The 25,723-nt window shown below is 48.5% G+C and overlaps 1 protein-coding gene across 1 annotated transcript in view; it reads left to right on the top strand.

Annotated features, from left to right (window-relative positions):
* ARHGAP31 (Rho GTPase activating protein 31) overlaps positions 1-25,723 on the top strand; it is a 92,576-nt gene that overhangs the window by 42,051 nt on the left and 24,802 nt on the right. Inside the window, exons 2-3 of the mRNA XM_064143336.1 lie at positions 17,693-17,795; positions 18,192-18,336. Coding sequence (XP_063999406.1) covers positions 17,693-17,795; positions 18,192-18,336 — 248 coding nt within the window. The remainder of the gene's footprint in view (positions 1-17,692; positions 17,796-18,191; positions 18,337-25,723) is intronic.

The following is a 25,723-nucleotide window of genomic DNA, read 5'->3' as shown; positions in this document are numbered from 1 at the left end:
TTGGAGGTCTCTTCCAACTTGGTTGATTCTATGAGTCTATGATCTCAGCATCTTTTAAATACCTCCAGGGAATTGGATTTAACCACCTCACTGGTGAGCCTATTCCAGTGTTTAGTTGTCCTTTTGTTAAGAAAAAGTATTATGTATAGAGGTATGTGTGTCTGACCAGGTTCTGCTTCTGGCACAGTTTTCTCCCTGCTGCAGTGATCGTGTGCCCTGGGCACTACCTAGGATGCATAGAGCAGCACTTTCGTTAGACGAACATCAGCAATTCAAGTCACCCACAGCTTAATCCTCTTCAAATAAAGAGTGTCCTGTTTTCAGTCTCCTCTGAGCAGGGCTGGGAGGAGCATTTCTAGGTGACCTTCTGCTGCCAGGAGCAGTCTTAATTCTCCACTCTGTGTTGAGGAACGTACCATCATCTTTTGCTCCTGTAAAGCTGGTGAATATGCTTTGATCATTTCTACACCTCGTTTGCTAGAATTTGCTTTGCCATGGTAAGAAATAAGAAAGAGCAGGAGAAGCAGAATATTTTATTTTCCTTGTGGAAAATACTTCTGAATTCAATGGGATTATTTTGTATGAGTGTGGTTCTGTGGGTCAGATCCAAACAGGCTTACAATGAAAACAGTCTAAATATATGAAAGAGGTGGTTGGGTACACTCAGTGTGGCTTCACCAAGGGCAAATCCTGCCTGGCAAACCTGGTGGCCTTCTATGAACAGGTCACAACATTCATAGATGAGGGGCAAGCAACTGAGGTCATTTACTGGGACCTGAGCAAGGCCTTTGACACTGTTCTGCATCACATCCTGGTCTCCAAGCTGGTGACACATGGGTTTGATGGGTGGAGCATGAGATGGATAATGAGCTGGCTTGATGGTCACACCCAAAGAGTGGCTGTCAATGGCTCCATATACCACGTGAAGGCCAGTGACAAGTGGAGTCCCTCAGGGATCAGTCCTGGGACCAGTCTTGTTCAACATCTTTGTGGGTGCCATGGACAGTGGCACTGAGTGCAGCCTCAGCAAGTTTGCTGACAACACCAAGCTGTGTGGTGCAGCAGACAGGCTGGAGGGAAGGGATTCATCCAGAAGGACCTGGACAGGCTGGAGAGGTGGGCACAAGCCAACCTCATGAGGATCAAGAAGACCAAGCACAACGTCCTGCATTTGAGTCGGGGCAATCCCCAGCAAAAATCCAGGCTGGGCAGTGAGTGGCTGGAGAGCAGCCCTGAGGAGAGGCACTTGGGGGTGCTGCTGGTGGATGAGAAGCTCAACATGAGCCAGCAGTGTGCACTTGCAGCCCGGAGGGCCAACCAGAGCCTGGGCTGCATCAGAAGTGTGGCCAGCAGGTGGAGGGAGGTGATTCTCCTCCTCTACTGCACTCTGCTGAGATCCCACTAAGAGTACTGCATCCAGTTCTGGAGGCCCCATTACAAGAAGGATGTGGAGATGCTGGAGCATGTCCAGAGAAGGACCACGAGGATGCTCAGAGGGCTGGAGGTGTTTAAGGCCAGGCTGGCTGAGGCTGTGGGCAGCCTGCCCTAGGGTAGGGTGTCCCTGGGCATGGCAGGGGGGTTTGGAACTCAAAGATCCTTGTGGTCCCTTCCAACCCTGACTGATTGTACGATTCTATGATTATATTTGCTTAGCAACAGAGCAAAGGTGGAATGGATTTTGTACTGTTTGGCTTCAAACCATAATGACCTGGTTATTGCTAGTGCCTTCACGTGTTTGCTGTCAATCAGATTGACACCATGAAGCCTTATTTACTTTTTCTCAAGAGTCTGTTTTCATTTGCCTTTCACTTCGCCTTTGCAGACTTTATAGGTTTGCATTTAGGCTCCTCATCTGTCACTCTCTGATATATAATGGTCCTCAACAATCTCCCCTACTCTTTGCCCGGAGTCATTAACTATCTATTAAACCAGCCCAATTGGAATAACCTCTGGAATCTGCTGTATCCAGTCTTCACTAGGAAAGCCTTAAAGGCAAGATCAGTGAGAGGCCTGAGTGAAAGAGCATTGCTGCATAATCTAGTGTCAGCCTCTATTGGTCTGTCAATCTGACAGAGGGCAAAATAAAAGCAAGAGAGTAGGTATAAATATGTTCTCTGAGATCCAGACATGCAGTTTTTCATCCATTTCAGAGTTTGGCTCAGTTACTTCATCCCTTGCTACCAGTCATTAACTTTGGCTCTCACTGGGGTGGTTGTTCCCTGCTCTCACTTTCACACACCTGAGACCATTGCCACTGTTATTCTGCATTAGCTGGCACAGCTGGATGTGCACTTAAAGCATGGGAATGGCTGTCATATATGCTTCATACACACTTAGAGTCAAAGAATCACAGAATCAGCCAGGGTTGGAAGGAACCACAAGGATCATCGAGTTCCAAACTCCTGCCATGCCCAGGGACACCCTACCCTAGAGCAGGCTGCCCAGAGCCCCATCCAGCCTGGCCTTAAACACCTCCAGCTTCGTTCCATTCTTCCTAGTCCTGTCACTCCCTGAGAGCCTAAAGAGACCCTCCCCAGCTTATTTGTAGGCCCTCTTCAGATCCTGGAAGGCCACAAGAAGTTCACCTGAGAGCATCCTCTTCTCCATGCTGAACAGCCCCAACTCTTTCAGTCTGTCCTCATAGCAGAGCTGCTTCAGCCCTTTGATTATCCTCGTGGCACTGCTATGGACATGCTCCAGCATCTCCACATCCCTCTTGCAATGGGTGCTCCAGAACTGGATGCAGTACTCCAGGTGGGGGTCTCAGCAGAGTGGAGTAGAGAAGGGGAGAATCACCTCCCTCGACCTGCTGGACACACTTGTAAATGACTTGCTGTGCAGCAAGCATGGGAGAAGAACCATCAGTGGTAACAGACCTCCAGTCTGTGTTTGCATGTTGAAAGGGAGAAGGGACATTTCCAGGGAAAGAACAACAGAAAGAACTATAAGGTAACCCACTTTTCTGCAGCACCTTTGTTTATGAGACTCTGCCCAACTCTTTGCTTCACCCTGTCACTTCACCAGCAGGATAGCAGCAGCATCATTTCCCCTGAAGCTTCTAGGAGCATTTATTTGGGAATTAATTGCTTTGTCACCATCATACCATCACCACAGAAGTGGCCTGAGGATCTCTCTAACGATGAGGCAGTACATCAGAACAGCACAGAAGCTCCAAGCATATTCTACATCCTATAGAGGTTGCTATAGATTTCAGTGTATAGAAGTGGTGTTTGTGAAAGGCACAGTACAAAGGACTTCAAAAGTGTTTAACCAGTAGCTGGTATTTTTCACATGCATGTCAAGATCTAAGCACCCAGATTTTCTTTCTAATAGTCCCAGAAGGCTTCCTGATAAAGAAAAACCTGAAAGCTCTGTTGCTTGGCACACCAAAGGCCAAGCTGAAAAGGAGTAATGATCAAACTAAAATTGACAGCCAGGCAGGGTGTATGCATTGATCCCCTTTGAATTGCCTTTCTCCAGATTCTGGGGTCCTTAGAGTCATCTGTAAGAGCTCCTACATGTCAAGGGAGATGTTAATTTCTACACTCTTTTTACAAGTCACCTGTAGAGTAATTTTGGGACTATAAGAAACTGAGTAAGTCTGCACCAGCTAGCAGGGTCAGATAAAAGATGGAGACTATGCACTGTTTTCACCCTGACTTGCTTCTGAAGTCCTTTAAAATGATAAGGAAGTCTATATATTTTCCCCTCCTTATTGCCAGCAGATAATCAGGTTAGCATGGCTTACATTGGTGTCCATGCTGAAGAAGAGAGGAAGGAAAATACGATCCAGTGTGGTGTGTGCAGTCCATAAGCTTGTTTGTTGCTCTGGATGAAAGAGACTGGGCACTCAAGAGACTTCAAATGGAGCCTACATCACTGGCTCTCCATTCCAACACACAACAATACATATCAGCACCCTTTCCTTGCAGGCTACTTCTCCCAGCTGCCTTGAGCGTTGCCCAGCTTATTCTTCTGTCCCATCAGTGTTGACACAGCCTTTGAATTTGGTTGTGGTTTTAGTATGCATTAGCAGAAAAAATGTTAATGGCAGGATTCCTATCTCTTAGCCTGCTTGTCCTCATGCTACCTAGGCATTTACAGAGATGGAGATCAGCTCATGATAGGCACATTCAAAACTGTTATGAGGTTTTTGCTTCCTACCTGAGAGGAGTTCGTAGGGATTTAGTGGTCGATCTCTTCTCCCTAGTAACAAGTGTTCTGGAGCCCCTATTACAAGAGAGATGTAGAGATGCTGGAGCATGTCCAGAGAAGGGCCACAAGGAAGATCAGAGGGCTGGAGCAGCTCTGCTATGAGGACAGACTGAAAGAGTTGGGGCTGTTCAGTCTGCAGAAGAAGAGGCTGTCAGGTGACCTTATTCTGGCCTTCCACTATCTGAAGGGAGCCTACAAAAAAGCTGGGGGGGGGGGGGGAATTTTGAGGCTCTCAGGGAGTGACAGGACTAGGGGGAGTGGAGCAAAGCTGGAGGTGGGGAGATTCAGAGTAGCCATGAGGAGGAAGTTCTTTGGCATGAGAGTGGTGAGAGGCTGGAATGGGTTGCCCAGGGAGATGGTTGAGGCCCCCATGCCTGGAGGTGTTTAAGGCTGTATGAGGTTGTGGGCAGCCTGCTCTAGGACATCCAACATAAACCTCCCCTTACTCCTGCCTCCAGAATCAATTGCCCCAGTTGCTTGTGTTGTGTTGTACAACATCCACTCTAATCTGCTGTGGTTCAGAGCTGATAGGATTCAAATAGCTATGTGAGTATGTGCACAGCTCACTGATGAAGAGAAGGGTGATGAGGCTGGGGAGAGGTCTGGAAAACATCACCTATGCGGAGCGGCTGAGGGAGCTGGGCTTGTTTAGGCTGGAGAAGGGGAGGCTGAGAGGGGACCTCCTTGCCCTGTACATCTCCCTAAAAGGAGGCTGTAGTGAGGCTGCAGCTGGTCTCTTCTCCCCAACTACTAATGATAGGACAAGAGGAAATGGCCTCAAGTTGCATCAGGGGAGGTTTAGGTTGGCTGTTGGGAGGAAGTTCTTTACTGGATGGGAGGTCAGGCACTGTAACAGGCTGCCCAGGGAGGTGGTGGAGTCACCTTCCCTGGAGGTGTTTAAAAGGAGAGTGGATGTGGTGCTTGAGGCTATGGTGTGGTGATGAAGGATGCTGGAATGAAGGTGGGACTGGATGGTCCTGGTGGCCCTTTCCAACCATAGTGATTCATGGTGATGAGATGCTGTGCTGAGGGATTTGGTTTAGTCAAGGACTTGTCAGTGTGAAACTAATGATTGGACTCCATGATCTTGAAAGGCTTTTCCAATCTAAGAAATTCTGTGATTCTGGGATTCTGTGACCTGCCTTGCAGAATCTAAGCTGCTATTTTCTGAGCTGGCTGTGCTACAGAGCCATAACAGTTAGGACTGGAGATATCCTGTTTGGTTATCTGGCCTCTCTCTCTTTTTTTTCTTTCAGGAAACCCACAGCAGGATGTTTTTCTAACAAAACTATTCTAGTATTTAGCCCAACCTCTTTTCAAAAGTGCCTGCATGACAGAATTTGCCAGCTATGTCAAGGTGCTAGTCACGTTTCAGAGGGGCAGGGTGACCTCCAGGCTTGAGAGTCGGCATTTGATGTCTGCTTGTTCAGGCTTTCTCTTTAGGCTTTCTTTGATGTGTGTTGTTAACGAGCTGGCCAGACCTGCCACAGACTGTTTCGTTTCTGCCTGAAACATTGGAGCTGCCAGATGGCTCTGGAAAATCAGGTGTTTTGTTCAGTGGTGCCCAGACACAGGACAAGAGATAACAGGCACAAAATTGAACATAGGACTTAGCCTGGAGAAGAGGAGGCTCAGAAGTGACCTCACTGCTGTCTACAACTATCTGAAGGGAGGCTGTAGCCAGGTGGGGGTTGGTCTCTTCTGCCAGGCAAGCAGCAAGAGAACAAGGGGACACAGTCTGAAGTTGTGCTGAGGGAGGTCTAGGCTGGATGTTAGGAGGAAGTTGTTGGCAGGGAGAGTGATTGGCATTGGAATGGGCTGCCCAGGGAGGTGGTGGAGTCGTCGTGCCTGGAGGTGTTGAAGCAAAGCCTGTCTGAGGCACTTAGTGCCATGGTCTAGTTGGTTGGGCAGGTCTGGGTGCTAGGTTGGACTGCATGATGTTGGAGGTCTCTTCCAACCGGCTTGTTTCTATGATTCTATTTAAACATAAGGGAATGCTTTCCTTTGAGGGTGCTAGAGCACTGGACCAGGCTGCCCAGAGAGGAAGTGGAGTCTCCTCTGAAGACATTCAGAACACTCCTTGATCACCTTCCTCTGCAACCTGCTCTAGGTGAACCTACTCTGGCAGGGAGGTTGGGCTAGATGATTTCCAGAGGTTGCTTCCAACCCCTACCATTTTGTGATTCCTGTGTGTTCCTACATGTCATATTTTGGTACACGAAATGTAATCTGAGTTTAGAATCACAGACTCATAGAATGTCAGAGGCTGAAAATTACCTCAAAATATCATCTCATCCAGCCCCCCTCCCAGAGCAGGATCACGTAGAGCAGATCACACTGGAATGCATCCAGATGGTTCTTGAATATCTCCAGAGAGGGAGACTCCACAACCTCACTGGGTTCCAGTGCTCTGTCACCCTCACAATGAAAAAATTCCTTCTCAGGTTCACATGGCACCTCCTATGCCTCAACTTCCACCCACTGCCCCTTGTCCTGTCTCTGGGCATCACCGAGAAAAGGCTGGCTCCATCCTGCTGGCATTCACCCTCTACATACTTATAAACATTAATGAGGTCACCCCTTAGACTTCTCCTCTTCAAGCTAAAAAACCCCAGCTCCTTCAGCCTCTCCTCGTAAGGAAGGTGTTCAACCTCCTGAATCGTTTGTGTGGCTCTTTAATCTCAATGGGAAGAAACCCCCCACTTTGTTTGTGGTGCCATTGACTTCATCCAAACTAGGAGTGCAGGCTGTGTTGAAATGCACTTGCTTGAAAACCGAACACCCCATCCCAAACAGTGCTCAGCATTTCCAGCCAGACCATGAAGGGTGGTGGCTCACAACGTCTGGCGGATTTGAGCTCTGTTTTTCCTACGTCTTTGCCCACCAGCATCACAACTGCGTTTGAGATGATGTTTTCATAGCAGGGCACAGCACTGTTCTGCTAACCACTGTGACCTGGCAGAAGAAGAGAGGGCAAACAAACAATAAACAAAGTAGGATGAAGTGTGTGACTTAAATGTTGGTTCAGTTTTGCTGTCCACACAGGCAGGATCACCTCAACACCAAGCTGTTTGTCTTTTTATAACTATGTTTATGGCAGAAAAGGGGGAAGAGACAAGGAGGGGGCCTAACAGAGTGATTTAGTCTTAAGCCTATGTGGTATTGTTTATCTATCTCATGTTATTCAACTCCAGGGATGTGTGTTTGTATGGGGGGGTTATGGCCGCTCAGTGCTAACAGCCAAACACAACACTGGAATTTGATGGTGAGATGGTTTACTTTTGCTTCTTCTGTAAAGTGAATTTAGCGCTGGTGAAAAGTGTGCATAGACATGCTGGAGGCTGCAGCTCTCTGTTTGTCCTTACAGCATTTCTGCTCAGGCAGGACAAATCCTCTGCCAGTTCTGACAAATTCATCACTGAGCAGGTGAGATCCTCTGCTGTGATTTCAGATGCTATGATTCCCTCTATCCCTGGAAAAGGAGAGGTGGAAGGCAAAAGAGATGATACCTGGGGGTAAGGCAGGAATTATCAATAGCTACTGTGGGTTAGAGCTATGCATTGGGATGCAAGCTAGAATTGTGACTGTTGTGCTGGGCCAGGGCCTGGGTTGAGCTGCACCGTTTGATCTTTGCTGGAATCTGTTTCTCAGACAACCTTATACACACTGAAAATCAGACAAGCTCAGCAAAAAGCAGAAAAGAAAAAAGAAAAAGGAAGCAATCTTGTGAATCAGCAACCAGCAGCAGAGCTCGTGATTTGAAGTAGGAAGCACCAGGAAATGCAGAAACATTTCACATCAGAGATACTGACTTTGGAGTCAGCGCTGTGCCTTTCCTGGCGATTAAGAGGCTAAGTGAATGCAGCAGTATGTTCTAAAATGTGTACTGCTTTCTTACTTCATGTGTGTGATGGTTTGGGTGTTAGCCACCCCCACACACTTTGGAAATCACCCAGACTAGACTCAGCCAATCTGGAAATTTGAATGAAGCTTATATTTACAGCTTAGCACAATATACAAGCAGGTATTTACAGTATATACAGTTATAGACAGAAATAGACAAGGTAAAAGGTAATACAGAAACACAACAGCCCTCCCAGAAACCTGAGTCCCCAGGAGGGGCTCCCAACCGCCCCTTCACCTTCTCCCCTCCCCAGCACGACCCCAGTCCTAAGGAAGAATGCAGGAATGGCCTGAGGGTAAGGAAGCAAAGTGGATTAATCAGAGAAATGGCAGGGAGGCTAGAGAGAAGTGCAGCTCAGACAGTTCCCCCATAAGAAGTGCCTTATCTATGCTTGGATTCATGTTCTTATACATCTCAGCAAGCCTATGAGTGAAGTAGACATCATCACTATTTTCCTTTCACAGCTTGTAATCTAGTTCTTCTCACCAAAACATTCTAGCTAGCTTTGAACTAGCACAGTGTGTATAAAACAACAACTCTTCCTCAGCACAGACTGAAATACTTTATTTTTTTGAAGACACTATTTCCTGATTTAGTTGTTTAAATTGAAACAAGAGACTATCTTGACCTTTATTGTTATGCCACTGACATGACGTGATAGGATGCAAATCATAGAATCATAGAATCATAGAATCAAGCAGGTTGGAAGAGACTTCCAAGCTCATTCAGTCCAACCTAGCACCCACCCAGCCCTGGCCAATCAACAAGACCATGGCACTAAGTGCCTCAGCCAGGCTTTGCTTCAACACCTCCAGGGACAGCGACTTCACCACCTCCCTGGGCAGCCCATTCCAATGCCAATCACTCTCTCTGCCAACAACTTCCTCCTAACATCCAGCCTAGACCTCCCCCAGCACAACTTGAGACTGTGGCCCCTTCTTCTCTTGCTGCTTGCCTGGCAAAAGAGACCAACCCCCACCTGACTACAGCCTCCCTTCAGGTAGTTGCAGACAGCAATGAGGTCACCCCTGAGCCTCCTCTTCTCCAGCCTAAACACACCCCCAGCTCCCTCAGCCTCTCCTCACAGGGCTGTGTTCCAGGCCCCTCAACAGCTTCATTACCCTTCTCTGGACACGTTCCAGTACCTCAACATCTCTCTTGAATTGAGGGGCCCAGAACTGGACCCAGCACTCAAGGTGTGGCCTGACCAGTGCTGAGTACAGGGGAAGAATAACCTCCCTTGTCCTACTGGCCACACTGTGTGTGGCCAGGATGCCATTGGCTCTCCTGGCCACCTGGACACACTGCTGCCTCATCTTCAGCTACTATCTACCAGTACCTTCAGGTTCCTCTCTGCCTGGCTGCTCTCCAGCCACTCTGTCCCCAGCCTGTAGTGCTGCTTGAGGTTTTTTGTGGCCAAAGTGCAGAACCCTGCACTTGGCCTTGTTAAATCTCATCCCATTGGCCTCTGCCCACCCATCCAGCCTGGCCAGGTCCCTCTGCAGGGCTCTCCTACCCTCCAACAGATCCACACCTGCTCCTAGCTTGGTGTCATCTGCAAACTGAAAGAAAAAGTCTCACAATGTTTTTAATAGTTCAAGTTTATTTTTTCAAGAGAAATTAGATAAAAAACCAAACTAACAACAGCAACAAACCCAAACAAGCAAACAAACAAACAATAGAACCCCCAAACCTTTACTATTTCCTGCAAGTTAAAGGCCAAAAAACTGGTGTTTCAGGTGAAATGGAAAGTCTGCATTCATTCTCTCAGTATTTGAATTAAAATTAGATTTAAGTTAGAGAGAATAAGAAACCTCCTCCCTGTGGTGTAAACCAACCGCTAAGGAGGAACTGAGTAGCTTTGACACTGATTTTTATCCTTGTAAGGACCCTTCTGAGAGAACAACAGAAGAATAAAGAGAAAACCAAAGCCTGCTGCTATTCAGTCCAAGTTCAGTCCAGTGTATCCTTAGCATAAGACCATATGACCCAGTTTGGGTTAGCTAAAGCTAAGCACACCCTTATTGGACAGCATTCACACTGACTGGTTAGGCTGTGGCTGACTTAGTAACCTCCTTCTGTAGCCCAGGGAGACTAAGAATTTATTCTCAAAGGTGGCACTGAAGGCCACAGGTCACTGATTACATCTCCTGCTGGACCAGGCACTTTCTCACTCTGTGCTGACTTTGATGGAAGGGCAGGAAGTCATTAGATGAGATAGAATCATAGAATCAGTCAGGGTTGGAGGGTACCACAAGAACCATTTAGTTCCAACCCCCCTGCCATGCCCAGGGACACCCTACCCTAGGGCAGGCTGCCCACAGCCTCAGCCAGCCTGGCCTTAAACACCTCCAGCCATGGGGCCTCTACCTCCTCCCTGGGCAACCCATTCCTGCCTCTCACCACTCTCATGTTCAACAACTTCCTCCTCACATCCACTCTGACCCTAGTCCTGTCACTCCCTGAGAACATCAAAAGTCCCTCCCCAGCTTTTTTGTAGGCCTCATTCAGATACTGAAAGGCCAAGAGAAGGTCACTCGGGAGCCTCCTCTTCTCCGCACTGAACAGCCCCAACTCTTTCAGTCTGTCCTCATAGGAGAGCTGCTGCAGCCCTCTGAGCATCCTCGTGGCCCTTCTCTGGTCACACTCCAGCATCTCCACATCCTTCTTGTAATGGGGGCTCCAGAACTGGATGCAGCACTCCAGGTGGGGTCTCAGCAGAGGGCAGTAGAGGAGAATCACCTCCCTCGACCTGCTGGCCACACTTCTCCTGATGCAGCCCAGGGTCTGGTTGGCCCTCCAGGCTGGAAGTGCACACTGCTGCACACATAGCTCCCTCTCTTTCTAATATCTTCTCATATTTGGGCTGCTCATGATTTAGTTAGTTACCTGCTTAAAGGTTTCCCCTGCTCTGATCCAAAATGCTTAGTCTTTTGCCAGGTGAAGCCTTTGTCAGGCAGGTGATGAGTGAGCATCTTGCCTGCTGGTGGGGAGGTTTGGTGGATGGTAGTGCTATGGATGGGAAGGGACAGGAGAAAGGAGAGCTTCCCCAGCCCCATCCCAGCAATGCTGTGAGGCAATGGGCTCAGTGCTTGTTACTGAGCACGGGAAGCCAGAGGCATGAGACAAGGAGGAAGGCATGGTGCCATGGTACCTGGGTGTAGCACACGTGTAAAGGAGATGGCACAAGCTGTGGTCATGGAAAAGACCCTTGTGGAGGTGACTGTGTATGTACACTGATCTTGGAGGTGATACCCAGTAAGAGTGACATGTTGCTGTGGCTGTCCTTCTGGTTTATTTTTGTCCAGGGAAAGAGGAGTATTGTCTTTTGTGTGCAGTATGTTTATAACTCAGCTTCCCTTCTGACTGATGCCTTGCTCCATGCTCTCTTCTCCTTCTCCATCTGGTTTCTATTGTAGTTTTAAATGAGGACACTTTGGCTGTCTGGCAGAACAAGCAGGGTCTGTGTGACACCAGCTGCTTCTTCCAAATTCTAAGCCTCCAGCACAGTTTTAATTACAGAAGTGTCAAGATTGGACACCCCCACCCCCCCCGCCCCCCTTCTGTGTCCGCACGCACACGCACAGCCCCTGCTGCAAATCCCTATCCACATCTGATCTTCCTTCAGGAGATACCCAGCTCTGTCATTTACATGTGCCTTGTAATGCTGATAGACTCCTGATGTAACTCTAGGTGACCCTGCAGGGATCTATGGTGCCTGTACTGTCTCTGGCAAGGAACATTCCCATGTTTGACCTGGATGTGTTCCTATGTGACTTACTCTAGGTGATTCTGCTTTAGCAGAGCAGTTGGACCAGCTGATCTTCAGAGGTCCCTTTCAACCCCTACCATTCCGTGGTTCTATGTGATTCTGTCTGTAAAGGACATGCTAGAGCTTGCATCTCCTCTCACTCAGAGTTGATCACAACCTTTGTTTCGGTTTGTTAGTAGTCACAGATGAAATAATCAAACCACCTCAGAAACACTTGGAACTGGGAGGGAGCTGTTCACTAACGGTCTTACTTCACCTCCTCCAAATGCCCAATAGACTCAGCTTTGTAGGAGATCAGAGCTGCTTAGGATTTCAAAGCTGCAGGTTCTACTCAAAACATTTACTGTGCTCCAGTTTTACACAAGCACTGCATTTAGGGGCTTGCATTGCAGGAAGCTGCTGCAGTCCCGTCGCCTCCAAGGACCTGAGGTCAGAGGCTGTAATTTTTGGTTGCAAGTGAGATGTGTCCTATGTGGGATTCTCTTCTGACATCACAAAACTGCCACGCATTTAGGTGTAACTTGCTGTTTGTCTTCACAAGAGCCAAAGAACTGGTGTGGCAGGAAATCACATAGAATCATAGAATCAGTCAGGGTTGGGAGGAACCACAAGGATCATCTTGTACCAACCCCCCTGACATACCCAGGGACACCCTACCCTAGAGCAGGCTGGCCAGAGTCTCATCCAGCCTGGCCTTAAACACCTCCAGACATGGGACCTCAGCCACCTCCCTGGGCAGCCCATTCCAGGCTTTCACCACTCTCATGCTGAAGAACTTCCTCCTTGCATCTAGTCTGACTCTCCCCACTTCCAGCTTTGCTCCATTCCCCCTAGTCCTGTCATACACTATGAGCAAAGGGCACTGGCAGAGATATCTCAGAAAGCCAGGGCTGGAAAAGAAGGGAAGATTGAAGGGCTGGAGTAAGCCATATCTGCAGGGTTGTCCCCACTGTGGAGCATTCAATCATGTTTAAAAAAGGGGGTGAATTTTATGTGTTTGTTACAGATTATGCCCCTTAAGCTCCTTTTTTACTTACTAGTCCTCAACAGAAGGCTCTAACCTTCTCCGGTTTGCCTGTGAGATGTTCGCTTACCTGCCCGAGGCCTCCTGACCTAATTGATCCAAAGGAAACTTAAAACTCAGCAAAACAAAAAAAAAATAATCTGATTTGATGAGTGTTGCTTTCAGGAGGTCAAATTAGTCAGGACAAAACATCAGCATGCATATTTATTCTTAAATATATTTATTCTTAACACCAAGGTTTAAAAGATTGCTTACTCGTAGGTGCTGTAGGCATGGACCCCATTTTTCTGCTGCCTAGGCACCATCACATGGGATTTATTTATATGAAAGCCTGTATCATTTTGAAATAGACATTGCCAGGCAGCTGCCCTGATCAATATTTTCTGATAAATTAATACTTCTTTTTCTGGATAGCATGGAGTGGTACACCCATTCTCCTGCACAAATACACCCATTCTCCTGCACAAATACACCCATTCTCCTGCACAAATAGATCTGAAGTGAACAGGGATCCACCAAGCTTTCAGTTTTGCTGTTTGCATTAGATTTATTCACAGACACCCCTAGCAAGAATGAAAGTCCTGTTCAACATCTTTATTGATGATCTGGACCAGGGGATGGAGTCCAGCATCAGTAAGTTTGCAAATGACACCAAGCTAGGAGTAGGTGTGGATCTGTTGGAGGGTAGGAGAGCTCTGCAGAGGGACCTGGCCAGGCTGGATGGGTGGGCAGAGGCCAATGGGATGAGATTTAACAAGGCCAAGTGCAGGGTTCTACACTTTGGCCACAACAACCCCAAGCAGCACTGCAGGCTGGGGACAGAGTGGCTGGAGAGCAGCCAGGCTGAAAGGCACACGGGGCTGCTGGTAGATAGTAGCTGAAGATGAGGCAGCAGTGTGCCCAGGTGTGCCCAGGTGCCCACACAGTGTGGTCAGTGGGACAAGGGAGGTTATTCTTCCCCTGTACTCAGCACTGGTCAGGCCACACCTTGAGTGCTGGGTCCAGTCCTGGGCTCCTCAATTCAAGAGAGATGTTGAGATACCGGAACATGTCCAGAGAAGGGCAACAAAGCAACAAAGCTGGTGAGGGGCCTGGAGCACAGCCCTGTGAGGAGAGGCTGGGGATGTGAGGGAGCTTGGGGTGTGCAGTCTGGAGGAGGCTTAGGGGTGACCTCATTGCTGTCCACAACTACCTGAAGGGAGGCTGTAGCCAGGTGGGGGTTGGTCTCTTCTGCCAGGCAAGCAGCAAGAGAAGAAGGGGACACAGTCTCAAGTTGTGGTGGGGGAGGTCTAGGCTGGATGTTAGGAGGAAGTTGTTGTCAGAGAGGCATTAGAATGGGCTGCCCAGGGAGGTGGTGGAGTCTGCATCCGTGGAGGCGTTGAAGAAAAACCTGGATGAGTCACTTAGTGCCATGATCTAGTTGACTGGACAGGGCTGAGTGCTAGGTTGGACTGAATGATCTTGGAGGTCTCTTCCAACCTGGTTGATTCTATGATTCTATGATCTAGTCCTCTTAGAAAGTAGGTCCTATGATCCTCCTGAGAGGCACTGATGTGCCTTCTCCTCAAATGTCCTTGAACAGAGAATCATATAGCTCTGTGACTGCTGTGGATGAAGCTTTGACTCTGTAGACTTCAACTGTTCTTTTGGTGATTCCATGATTTCCCATGAATGTTGCTGTAGTAGGCTGGGGGCCCTGCCAGAGTTTCCACTGTTAGTCTTATCCCAACAGCCTGAGAGACTTAAAAATCAGTCCCAGAGCTTTGAGTGTAATAACACTGTGACTAACATAGTTCATCACACCATCAGATTTCCCCTATTGTTTTGGAAAAGCTCCTTTAACTAAGGAGAATTAGTCTGTTTGTATCATTCAGGCTTTAAGAAATCACTGGCACTTTGTGTATTCCTGCATTTGGACTTGGCCAAAAGACAAGACAAGGCAAGGGGCCCACAAGAAAGACTTACATACCCCCTTCAGTAGGAGTCAGGAGGCAGAAGGGAAGCACTTTCCTGATTGTCTGGTTTCAATGAAAGTGTGTCACTGAAGTGGGTCCCTCTCCTCACCAGAGGCTATGGCCTAGGCTGCCTGACAGGGGCAAGTCCACCTTGTGACATCCAAGGTCACCTATTAGTTGGCTCAGTGACATCCATCAGAAATCCAGTATTGTAGCAGCAGTTGTTTCATAGAATTATAGAATCAAGCAGGTTGGAAGAGACCTCCAACATCATCCAGTCCAACCTAGCACCCAGCCCTATCCAGGCAACTAGACCATGGCCCTAAGTGACTCATCCAGGCTTTTCTTCAACACCTCCAGGGATGCAGACTCCACCACCTCCCTGGGCAGCCCATTCCAATGCCAATCACTCTCTCTGACAACAACTTCCTCCTCACATCCAGCCTAGACCTCCCCCACCACAACTTGAGACTGTGTCCCCTTCTTCTCTTGCTGCTTGCCTGGCAGAAGAGACCAACCCCCACCTGGCTACAGCCTCCCTTCAGGTAGTTGTAGACAGCAATGAGGTCACCCCTGAGCTTTATCTTCTCCAGGCTGCACACTACCAGCTCCCTCAGCCTCTCCTCACAGGGCTGTGTTCCAGGCCCCTCAGCAGCTTTGTTGCCCTTCTCTGGACACATTCCAGTATCTCAACTTCTCTCTTGAATTGAGGAGCCCAGAACTGGACACAGGACTCAAGGTGTGGCCTGAGCAGTGCTGAATACAGGGGAAGAATAACCTCCCTTGTCCTACCAGCCACGCTCTTCCTGATCCAGGCCAGAATGCCATTGGCTCTCTTGGCCACCTGGGCACACTGCTGGCTCATCTTCAGTCATGACGGTCCTGAATTTTGAGCAGAACAACTCAGGCAAGGTCTATCCAGAGCTGTTACCTCTGTGGTGGTGTTGAAGATGCAGGAACTGCTGTAAGTGGCTTTCCAGTCAAATGTGTGGCTTAGTCCATGTCCTTCCACACAGCTTTCCAGCAGTGAAAGTGCAGCAGAGTCAGCACTATAGTGAGGAACTTCAACTTCTTCATTTACTGTTTTTTTGTGCTTATGCTGTGTGGAGCACTGCATTAAGCATACAGAAGTTTCTAGCACCTAATAAGGAAGGCTTCTCTTACTGTTATTATTATAACCAGGGTTGTTATAGTACTGGGGACAGGGAGGCTTGCTCTGACCAAGAAGATGAAGGTTTGCTATACCTATATAATGGGGAAAAAAAATAAACATGTGCTATGGGTCCACACTGGGATGTAAATGTTGTGCCTCAGGCTTCTCTCAGCTTTAAGGCTGGCAAAGTCTTTGGCTGGCTTTGTTGATGGAGTTCTTTATGTCAGACTTTGTCAGTTTGCAGGTCTTGTCAATATTTGAAGTTTGTACCCACTCTGTGGGAGATTTTGAGCACTAAACTGTGGGTATGTAAGCTTATATGGAAGTGCAAATGCTAGTTTGATTCTCATCCAAGCCAATCAGGCCTTTTTGGCACAATCCAGCGAGGCCAGAGCTCTGTCTTGAGGAGGGGGGAGGTTCCAGGGACTGTATGTTTTACTTCATGCTTTCAATTAGAGTAAAATTGCTTCTTTTTCTGGAAAGAAAAGAGAAAGGGGGAGAGAGAAACCCTACCTTACTTCCTACCATGTTCCTGTGACCTCAGGGTTGGTCAGTATCATATGTCAGTGAGTGTGGTGTGGCACAACCACAGCATATCTTCACTTTGTAAATTATCTATGACCACTTACAAGGGGGGACTGTTTTTTGACTTTCCCTCCATGTCTCCCATTGCTGTGCCCTGCCCTGCATTTGCAGAAAGGTTCTGCTGTTGTTTCATGAAACTCTCTCCTCTGTGATGACTTGTACAAGTGCTTGGTGTGTGTTTGTTAGACATCTGTGTGGTGCAGCAGACAGGCTGGAGGGCAGGGATGGCATTCAGAGGGACCTGGACAGGCTGGAGAGGTGGGCACAAGCCAACCTCATGAGGTTCAAAATGACCCAGGGCAAGGTTCTGCATCTGGGTCGGGGCAATCCCCAGCAAAAATCCAGGCTGGGCAGTGAATGGCTGGAGAGCAGCCCTGAGGAGAGGCACTTGGGGGTGCTAGTGGTGGACAAGAAGCTCAACATGAGCCAGAGGTGTGCACTTGCAGCCCAGAGGGCCAACCAGATCCTGGGCTACATCAGGAGAAGTGTGGCCAACAGGTGGAGGGAGGTGATTCTCCCCCTCTACTGCACTCTGCTGAGACCCCCACCTGGAGTACTGCATCCAGTTCTGGAGCCCCTATGACAAGAGGGATGTGGAGATGCTGGAGCATGTCCAGAGATGGGCCATGAGGATGCTCAGAGGGCTGGAGCAGCTCTGTTATGAGGACAGACAGAGGGAGTTGGGGCTGTTCATTGTGGAGAAGATGAAGCTCCCAGGTGACCTTTTTGTGGCCTTCCAGGATCTTAAACACCTGGAGGTGTTTAAGGACAGGCTGGATGAGGTTGTGGCCAGCCTGCTCTAGGGTAGGATGTCCCTGCCCATTGCAGGGGGGCTGTAACTAGATGACCCAGAGGGGTTGTGGAGTCTCCTTCTCTGGAGACTTTCAAGGCCTGTCTGGATGTGTTCCCCTGTGGTCTGTGTTAGATAGTATTGTCCTGCTCTGGCAGGGGGGTTGGACTCAATGATCTCCTTGGGTCCCTTCCAACCCCTAACATCCTGTGAGCCTGTGATCCTTGTGGTCCCTTCCAACCTGTCTGAGTCTCTGATTCTCTGATTCTACCTTGGCTTGTTTTCCTCTCGCAGTCCCCTACGTGCTGAAGAGCTGTGCGGAGTTCATTGAGACTCATGGCATTGTGGATGGGATCTACCGGCTCTCAGGAGTGACATCCAACATACAAAAGCTGAGGTAAGGGCAACCAGGTTGAGTACCAGAGGGTTTGTTTGAATTGCTTGGTACCTGTTCTCTGTGAGTCCTTCAGACATGAACTAGGGCCAACAGAAGTCCATGACAAAGAAAAAGTTATGTCCCTGCGGATCTACTAGTGGGAAATGCCTGGAGGGTCTCAGCACAACTGCTGAGCTGTTCTCTCTTTCACTTCAAGATAGAGAAATCTCTTTATATCAGTTTGGAGTTGACTCATGGCACTGTGTTAGGGAAATCAGAGACCAGTTGAAACCTTGGAGACAAACTGGGCCCAGCTGCTGCTATAAAGCTTGTTTGTTTGTTTTCTAGATGTGAAAGGGTATTTACGGTGGGCTACTGGGATGTTACAGCTATTATTATGTTTCAATGTTGTTTCAGACAAGAGTTTGTGTCTGACCAATGCCCGGATTTGACAAGGGAAGTTTACCTCCAGGACATCCACTGCGTGGGGTCACTCTGCAAGCTCTACTTCAGGGAACTGCCCAACCCTCTCCTCACTTATGAGCTCTACAAGAAATTCACGGTGAGATCCTTTTTGCTGTTCATTTCCATTCCTCTCCAGCAGTGTGGATGTGTTGCAGGTTCCTCCATGACAGCTGTTTGGGATTCATTCCAAAGTCCTGGCTTCTGGTGCATCTATGTGTATAAACATTTCCCAGGGCTCTTCCCTTCTCATCTTGTGCTGGCTCTCTTTTCCTGTCCCTGTTTCTTTCCCCTATTTTGTGTTTATTTCTCAGTTTCTCTGCTGTTACCTCCCCTTTATCTCGCTGATTTTTCCACCTCATTGCTTCCCTGCTGTTCCTCTTTCACCGCACTGTGCACCTCCTCCCAGAATTACTAATTCCCTTTCTCTTCCTCATTACTGTCCATCACCAAGAGTCATCTGGGTAACGCAGGGCTTGTGGTCATCATCATCATCAGGGGGCAGTTTCATCCTCCCTGTCCCTCTGAGCGTCCCTGCCACGTGCACAAACCGATTTTTCAGCCCCAGCCTTTCTGCACATGCAGCATCTTTCACGCAGCTTGCCAGAGCGCACGCGAGGAGGTTATGTCAGCTATGGCTTCTCTCTCCCATGGCGAGCGTGTCGCAAACACAAGCGGCGGGGAAAAGCGGCAGCTGGCCACACAGAAACCTCTAACCTTGCTGAAAGAGGTTGCAAGTCAAAGAGAAGTTACTCGATTCTGCAAAACAAGCAGAGATTATACATGGATACAGCTGGAGCCCAGGAGCAGACTGCAGGGGAGCAGAAAAATAAGACCACCAAGCCTGAATTTTTAAAGAGGGCTGGCTAATTTTGATGACAGAGAATATGTTATTAAAAGAAGGCACAGCATGCGATGCTGCTTGATAAGGTTGCCTGCTTCTTACCATTCTGAATCCACTTTCGGTTGTTTATGACTCCAATAAACTTAAATCCAGTCGTTTGGGCTGGAACTTTATGTGCTAGAGGTGTGAATTTTCCAGCTAAAAGAATTCACTGCCTTCTTAAAACAGCTGGGGTGGGAGAACGAGAGAGATTGTTTTCTCAGTGTTAGAAACATCCGCTCTTTGTTAGGAATTTCTGTCATCCTACTCTTTCCTATTTGCTGAGAGGTGGAGACAGACCTTGCCAAAAACGTCAGGCATTGCGGAGAGGAGGCTTTGCAAAATCATGTCCAAATGGAAAGGGGAAGTGGCAAGCAACTCTAGCTTCAGATGTCACTGTTTGCATTGCCTCTGGAGGCAATGCAGGAGGGACACTGAGATGCTTGAGCGTGTCCAGAGAAGGGCGACGAGGCTGGTGAGAGGCCTTGAGCACAGTCCTACGAGGGGAGGCTGGGGGAGCTGGGATTGTTTGGCCTGGAGAGGAGGAGGCTCAGGGGTGACCTTATTGCTGTCTGCAACTACCTGAAGGGTGGTTGTGGCCAGGGGGAGGTTGCTCTCTTCTCTCAGGTGGCCAGCACCAGAACAAGAGGACACAGCCTCAGGCTGCGCCAGGGGAAATTTAGGCTCGAGGTGAGGAGAAAGTTCTTCACTGAGAGAGTCATTGGACACTGGAATGGGCTGCCCGGGGAGGTGGTGGAGTCGCCAACCCTGGGGCTGTTCAAGGTAAGGTTGGACGTGGCACTTGGTGCCATGGTCTAGCCTTGAGCTCTGTGGTAAAGGGTTGGACTTGATGATCTGTGAGGTCTCTTCCAACCTTGTTGATACCGTGATACTGTGATACTGTGAATCAGGTACTTCCAAATGCACTGCTATGGCACAGGAGGCACTGAGACACAGCCACAGGGTTTACACAAGAAGATACTCTCCATTGAGTCCCTGTTGCCTGTTGTAGGGAAACATAGAATCGTAAAACGGTTTAGGTTGGAAGGGACCTCAAAGATCAGCCAGTTCCAACCCCCTGCCATAGGCAGGGACATCTCCCACTAGAAAAGGTCACTTAAGGCCTCATCCAACCTGGCCTTGAACACCTCCAGGGAGGGAGCATCCACAACTTCCCTGGGCAACCTGTGCCAGTGTCTCACCACCCTCACTGGAAAGAGCATCTTCCTAATATCTAATTTAAATCTCCCCTCTGCCAGTTTAAACCCATTACACCTTGTCCTGTCATTACAAGACCTTGTCAATAGTCCCTCCCCAGCCTTCCTGTAAGCTCCCTTCAGATACTGTAAGGGCACTACAAGGTCTCCTCAAAGCCTTCTCTTCTCCAGGCTGAAAAGCCCCAACTCTTGTAGCCTGTCCTCATAGCAGAGGTGCTGCAGCCCTCTGAGCATCTTCATGGCCCTCCTCTGGACTCTCTCCAACAGTTCCATGTCCTTCTTGTGTTGGGGGCTCCAGAACTGCACAGAGTACTCCAAGTGGGGTCTGACAAGAGCAGAGTGAAGGGGGAGAATCACCTCCCTTGCCCTGCTGGCCACATTACTCTTGATGCAGCCCAGCACACAGTTGCTGTCTGGGCTGCCTGTGCACACTGCAGGCTCATGTTGAGCTTTTCATCAACCCAGACCCCCAGGACCTTTTCCTCAGGGCTGCTCTCAGCCATTTGCCACCCAGTCTGGATTTGTGCTTAGAATTGCACAGGCCCAGGTGCAAGGACCTTACACTTGGCCTTGTTGAATGTCATGAGGTTGGCCTGAGCCCACCTCTCCATCCTGTCCAGGTCCCTCTGGATGGATCCCTTCCCTCTAGCAAGTCAACTGTGCCCCACAGCTTGGTGCCATCTGCAAACTTGCTGAGGGTGCACTCGATTCCTGTGTCATATCACTGACAAAGATGTTAAACAGCACTGGTCCCTGCAATGACCCCTGAGGGATGCTGTTTGGCTCTCGTCTCCAGGTGGACATTGTGCAGTTGATCACCACTCTCTGCATGTCACCATCCAGCCAATTCCTTATCCAGCAGTGCGCCACCCATTAAGTCTGTGCTTGTCCAGTTTGGTGACCAGGATGTCATGTCAGACAGAGTCAAATGCCTTACTCAGGTCCAGGTAGATGATGTCAGTTGCCCTTCCCTTGTCCACTGCTGCTGTGCCTTTATCATAAATAGCCACCAAATTTGTCAGGCATTGTTTGCCCTTGGTGAAGCCATTGGTGGTTACCACCAATCACCTCTGCTTTGCAAGGAGGCTTGTAGAGGAGTCTAGCCAGTAGGTAGAGCGAGGTTCTAGTGAGGCCTCACCTGAAGTACTGTGTCCAGTTCTGGGCACCCCAACTCAAGAAAGACAAAGAACTACTGGTGAGGGCTGCTAAGATGATTAGAAGACAGTAACATCTCTCATATGAGGAAAGGCTGAGAGAATTAGGTCTGTTTAGCTTAGAAAAGAGGAGGATGAGAGAGCATCATATTAATTCTTACAAATATCTAAGGAGCAGGCATCAGGAAGATGGGGCCAAACTCTTCTCAGTGGTCCCCAGCGACAGAGCAACAGGTAATGGGCATCAACTTAAATGCAGAAAGTTCGATCTAAACATGAGGTTCAGCTGAAGAGCCATGACTAGTGGTGTCCCCCAGGGATCAGTGCTGGGGCCACTCCTGTTCAACATCTTCATCAATGACATTGATGAGCTCAAAGACAGACAGAGTCTGCTCAGCAAGTTTGCTGATGTTACCAAGCTGGGAGGCACTGTCTGTTGATTTGTAGCCCTGAGCTTTCAGCCAAACACCTTGCCTGAGCCCAAGAGGTTAACAAAGCCAATCTTTATCTTTGTTGACAAACTAGAGAGAGAGCATTTAGACTCTCACACCTGCTCTGGCAGGAGCTTTGGACTAGATGATCTTCAGAGATCCTTCCCAACCCTTATCACTCTGTGATTCTGTGAAAGCCAAACAGGACCAGCCAAGCAGCAATCTGCTGTAAGAAATCAGGTAGCTACATCTGAGCTGGAGGACATGAGGTGGGAATTGTGCATCTGTGCTGCCCTGCAGAGATGTTACTGCACAGATACAATAGCAGCAGTGCTATTGGAGTGCTGTAATCAATGGCTACAGACTCTTCAGGAGAGGCAGGCAAGGAAGAAGGGGTGAAGGAGGGGCTCTGTGTATTAGGGATGCTCTGGATGTCATGGAGGTAGAGATTAAGGATGATCAAGTTGAATTCTATAGGTGAGAATTAAGGGGAAGGCCAAAAGGGCTGACATCCTGGTAGGAGTCTGTTATAGACCACCCAACCAGGAAGAAGAGGTTGACTTATTACTCTTTAAGCAATTGGATGCTGCCTCAAGATCACCTGCCCTTGTTTTTGTGGGCTACTTTAGCCACAGCAACCCCAGGCAGTGCTACAGGCTGGGGACACAGTGGGACCTGTGCGTACTGCTAGATAGTAGCTGAAGATGAGCCAGAGGTGTGCCCAGGTGGCCAAGAGAGACAATGGCATCTTGACCTGGATCAGGCCACTACTGTGGCCAGGACAAGGGAGGCTATTATGCCCCTGTACTCAACACTGGTCAGGTCACACCTTGAGTGCTGTGTCCAGTTCTGGGCTCCTCAATTCAAGAGAGATATTGAGATACTGGAACATGTCCAGAGAAGGGCAACGAAGCTGATGAGGGGCCTGGAGCACAGCCCTGTGAGGAGAGGCTGAGGGAGCTGGGGGTGTGATTAGCCTGGAGAAGAGGAGGCTCAGGGGTGACCTCATTGCTGTCTACAACTACCTGAAGGGAGGCTGTAGCCAGGTGGGGTTGGTCTCTTCTGCCAGGCAAGCAGCAAGAGAAGAAGGGGACACAGTCTGAAGTTGTGGTGGGGGAGGTCTAGGCTGGATGTTAGGAGGAAGTTGTTGTCAGAGAGAGTGATTGGCATTGGAATGGGCTGCCCAGGGAGGTGGTGGATTTGTTGTCGTTGGAGGTGTTCAAGAAAAGCCTGGGTGAGGTGCTTGGTGTCATGGTCTAATTGAATGGCCAGGGCTGGGTGCTAGGTTGGACTGGATGATATTGGAGGTCTCTTCCAACCCGGTTGATTCTATGACTCAGTAGATATCTTGTTCTTTCCAAGCCAAATTTTAAGATTGACCTGTGTTTCAAGGTGATTTACAGTTACAATTCCATTCAAAATGGTGAGGAGATTTGAAAAATTACCTGCATTCCCAGGATACAGAGGTCCTGAGGATAGAGGACAACATCTCTAAGATAGAGACAGTCAGGATGAAAATACAGGATATTATTCAACCATTCACAGTAACTGATGAGTCTCATTCTTATTGAAGGTATTTGGTTAATGCCTTTTTGGCAATTGCCACTGATTTATGAAAGAAAAATGCTGTAAAGGAAACATGAAGATGAAAACTTTTCTTTTTGGTATTTTTATTTTGTTTTAGGGAAGAATGTTTGCTGAAAAGTGCAGTTTTGGGATGATGACTTGCAGCTTTTCAGCAGATATATTTGGAGAAGAGTTTAATTCAAAAGCAAAAGGGAAAGCATTTCTGCAACTGTTAAAATGTTTGTTGGGTTGTTTTTTTTCCTACAAATACTTTCTAAGGGAAATGTTTCAGCATTGAATCAACACATCTAACCCTGAAATAAAACATCTTTCAGAAAAGGGTTAAACATCCCAGAGAGGTTGAGGGGTCTCCTTCTCTGGAGACTTTCAAGGCCTGTCTGGATGTGTTCCTCTGTGATTTGTGCTCTGGCAGGGCGGTTGGACTTGGGACTTTTTAGTCTGGAAAAGAGAAGACTGAGAGGGGATTTAATAAATGTTCTGAGGGCTGGACAGGAGGGGAGGAGAGGCTCTGCTCACTTGATCCCTGGGATAGGACAAAGAGCAATGGGTGTAAATTGCAGCAAAAGAGGTTCCAGCTCAACACAAGGGGGAACTTCTTTCCTGTAAGGGTCCCAGAGCACTGGAACAGGCTCCCCAGGGAGGTTGTGGAGTCTCCTTCACTGGAGACTTTCAAGGCCTGTCTGGATGTGTTCCTCTGTGATCTGTGCTAGATTGTGTGGTCCTGCTCTGGCAGGGGGGTTGGACTTGATGATGTCCTTGGGTCACTTCCAACCCCTAACATCCTGTGAGCTTGTGAACCCCAAAGGAGGATGATAGCTTCTTTCACTTTTGGTTGAGTGTGATACTTTGACCTGGAATGATTGTTTGTTTGTTTGTTTGTTTTAAATCTTGTGCCACCTTTCCAAAATGTTAACACTTTTGATTGTCCAAGAAGGAATTTTCAGAATTTAAGATACTGGAACGTGTCCAGAGAATGTATTGTGGTTTTCTAAGCTATTGGTCCATAAAGACCTTATCAAGACCAAGATGTCATGAGCCAGCAGTGTGCCACTGCAGGATGCCATTGGCTTTCCTGGCCTGGCTCAGTAACAGTGTGACCAGTAGGACAAGGGAGGTTATTCTGCCCCTGGACTCAACACTGGTCAGGCCATACCTTGAGTGCTGTGTCCAATTCTGGGCTCCTCAATTCAAGAGAGATGTTGAGACACTGGAACATGTCCAGAGAAGGGCAACAAAGCTGGTGAAGGGCCTGGAGCACAGCCCTGTGAGGAGAGGCTGAGGGAGCTGGGGGTGTTTAGGCTGGAGAAGAGGAGGCTCAGGGGTGACCTCATTGCTGCCTACAACTACCTGAAGGGAGGCTGTAGGCAGGTGGGGGTTGGTCTCTTCTGCCAGGCAATCAGCAACAGAACAAGGGGACACAGTCTCAAGTTGTGCCAGTGTAGGTCTAGGCTGGATGTTAGGAGGAAGTTGTTGGCAGAGTGATTGGCATTGGAATGGGCTGCCCAGGGAGGTGGTGGAGTTGCCGTCCCTGGAGGTGTTGAAGCAAAGCCTGTCTGAGGCACTTAGTGCCATGGTCTAGTTGATTGGGCAGGGCTGGATGCTAGGTTGGAGTGGATGATCTTGGAGGTCTCTTCCAACCTTTTTGATTCTATGATTCTATGATTTTATTTCATTTATTTTAATCTCTGGCTTTTTAGTTTGCCTGCTCAGCCACAAAATCTGTTATTCACCTAAACCTACCCCGTAGGGATTTCTAATGGGTAACCCAGCTGACAGGAAGCACAGGCAGGTACCAGGAATAAAGAAAGAAAGAAAAAAGACCAATTCTCCAGTGAGCAGAAAAACCTCTAGACGTGTGTGTAGTGTCTGAACAGGCAATGGAAGCAGCTGTGCCTAAGCAGAAGAGTGCTGGTAGGAGTAAGGGATGCATACTAATCCTGGGCTGACTCAGAGCTGTCTGTGAGATGGGATAAGCTTTGCTTTGAGTCACCAGAGTGATTCAGATATTTGTGGATAAAGAAAGCCAAATTCTTTATGACTGGGGAGGGGTTGGCCTTTTGGTCATTGCTGTGTCAGGTTCACAGATGTAACATCCCATTCACGACCTCAGTGGCTATCAATGTTTGCAACACTGGTGCCCTCTCACACTTTCCAGCATCTTATATTTGAGTGATGATGAGTGCTTGTTTCACAGGATAGATAAGTTCATTCTGTT

The sequence above is a fragment of the Pogoniulus pusillus genome, chromosome 5, assembly GCF_015220805.1.
Source record: "Pogoniulus pusillus isolate bPogPus1 chromosome 5, bPogPus1.pri, whole genome shotgun sequence".
Taxonomy (NCBI): Eukaryota; Metazoa; Chordata; class Aves; order Piciformes; family Lybiidae; genus Pogoniulus; species Pogoniulus pusillus.
The sequence above is the reverse complement of the archived record's forward strand: the minus strand, read 5'-3'. Positions and strand labels throughout refer to the sequence as shown.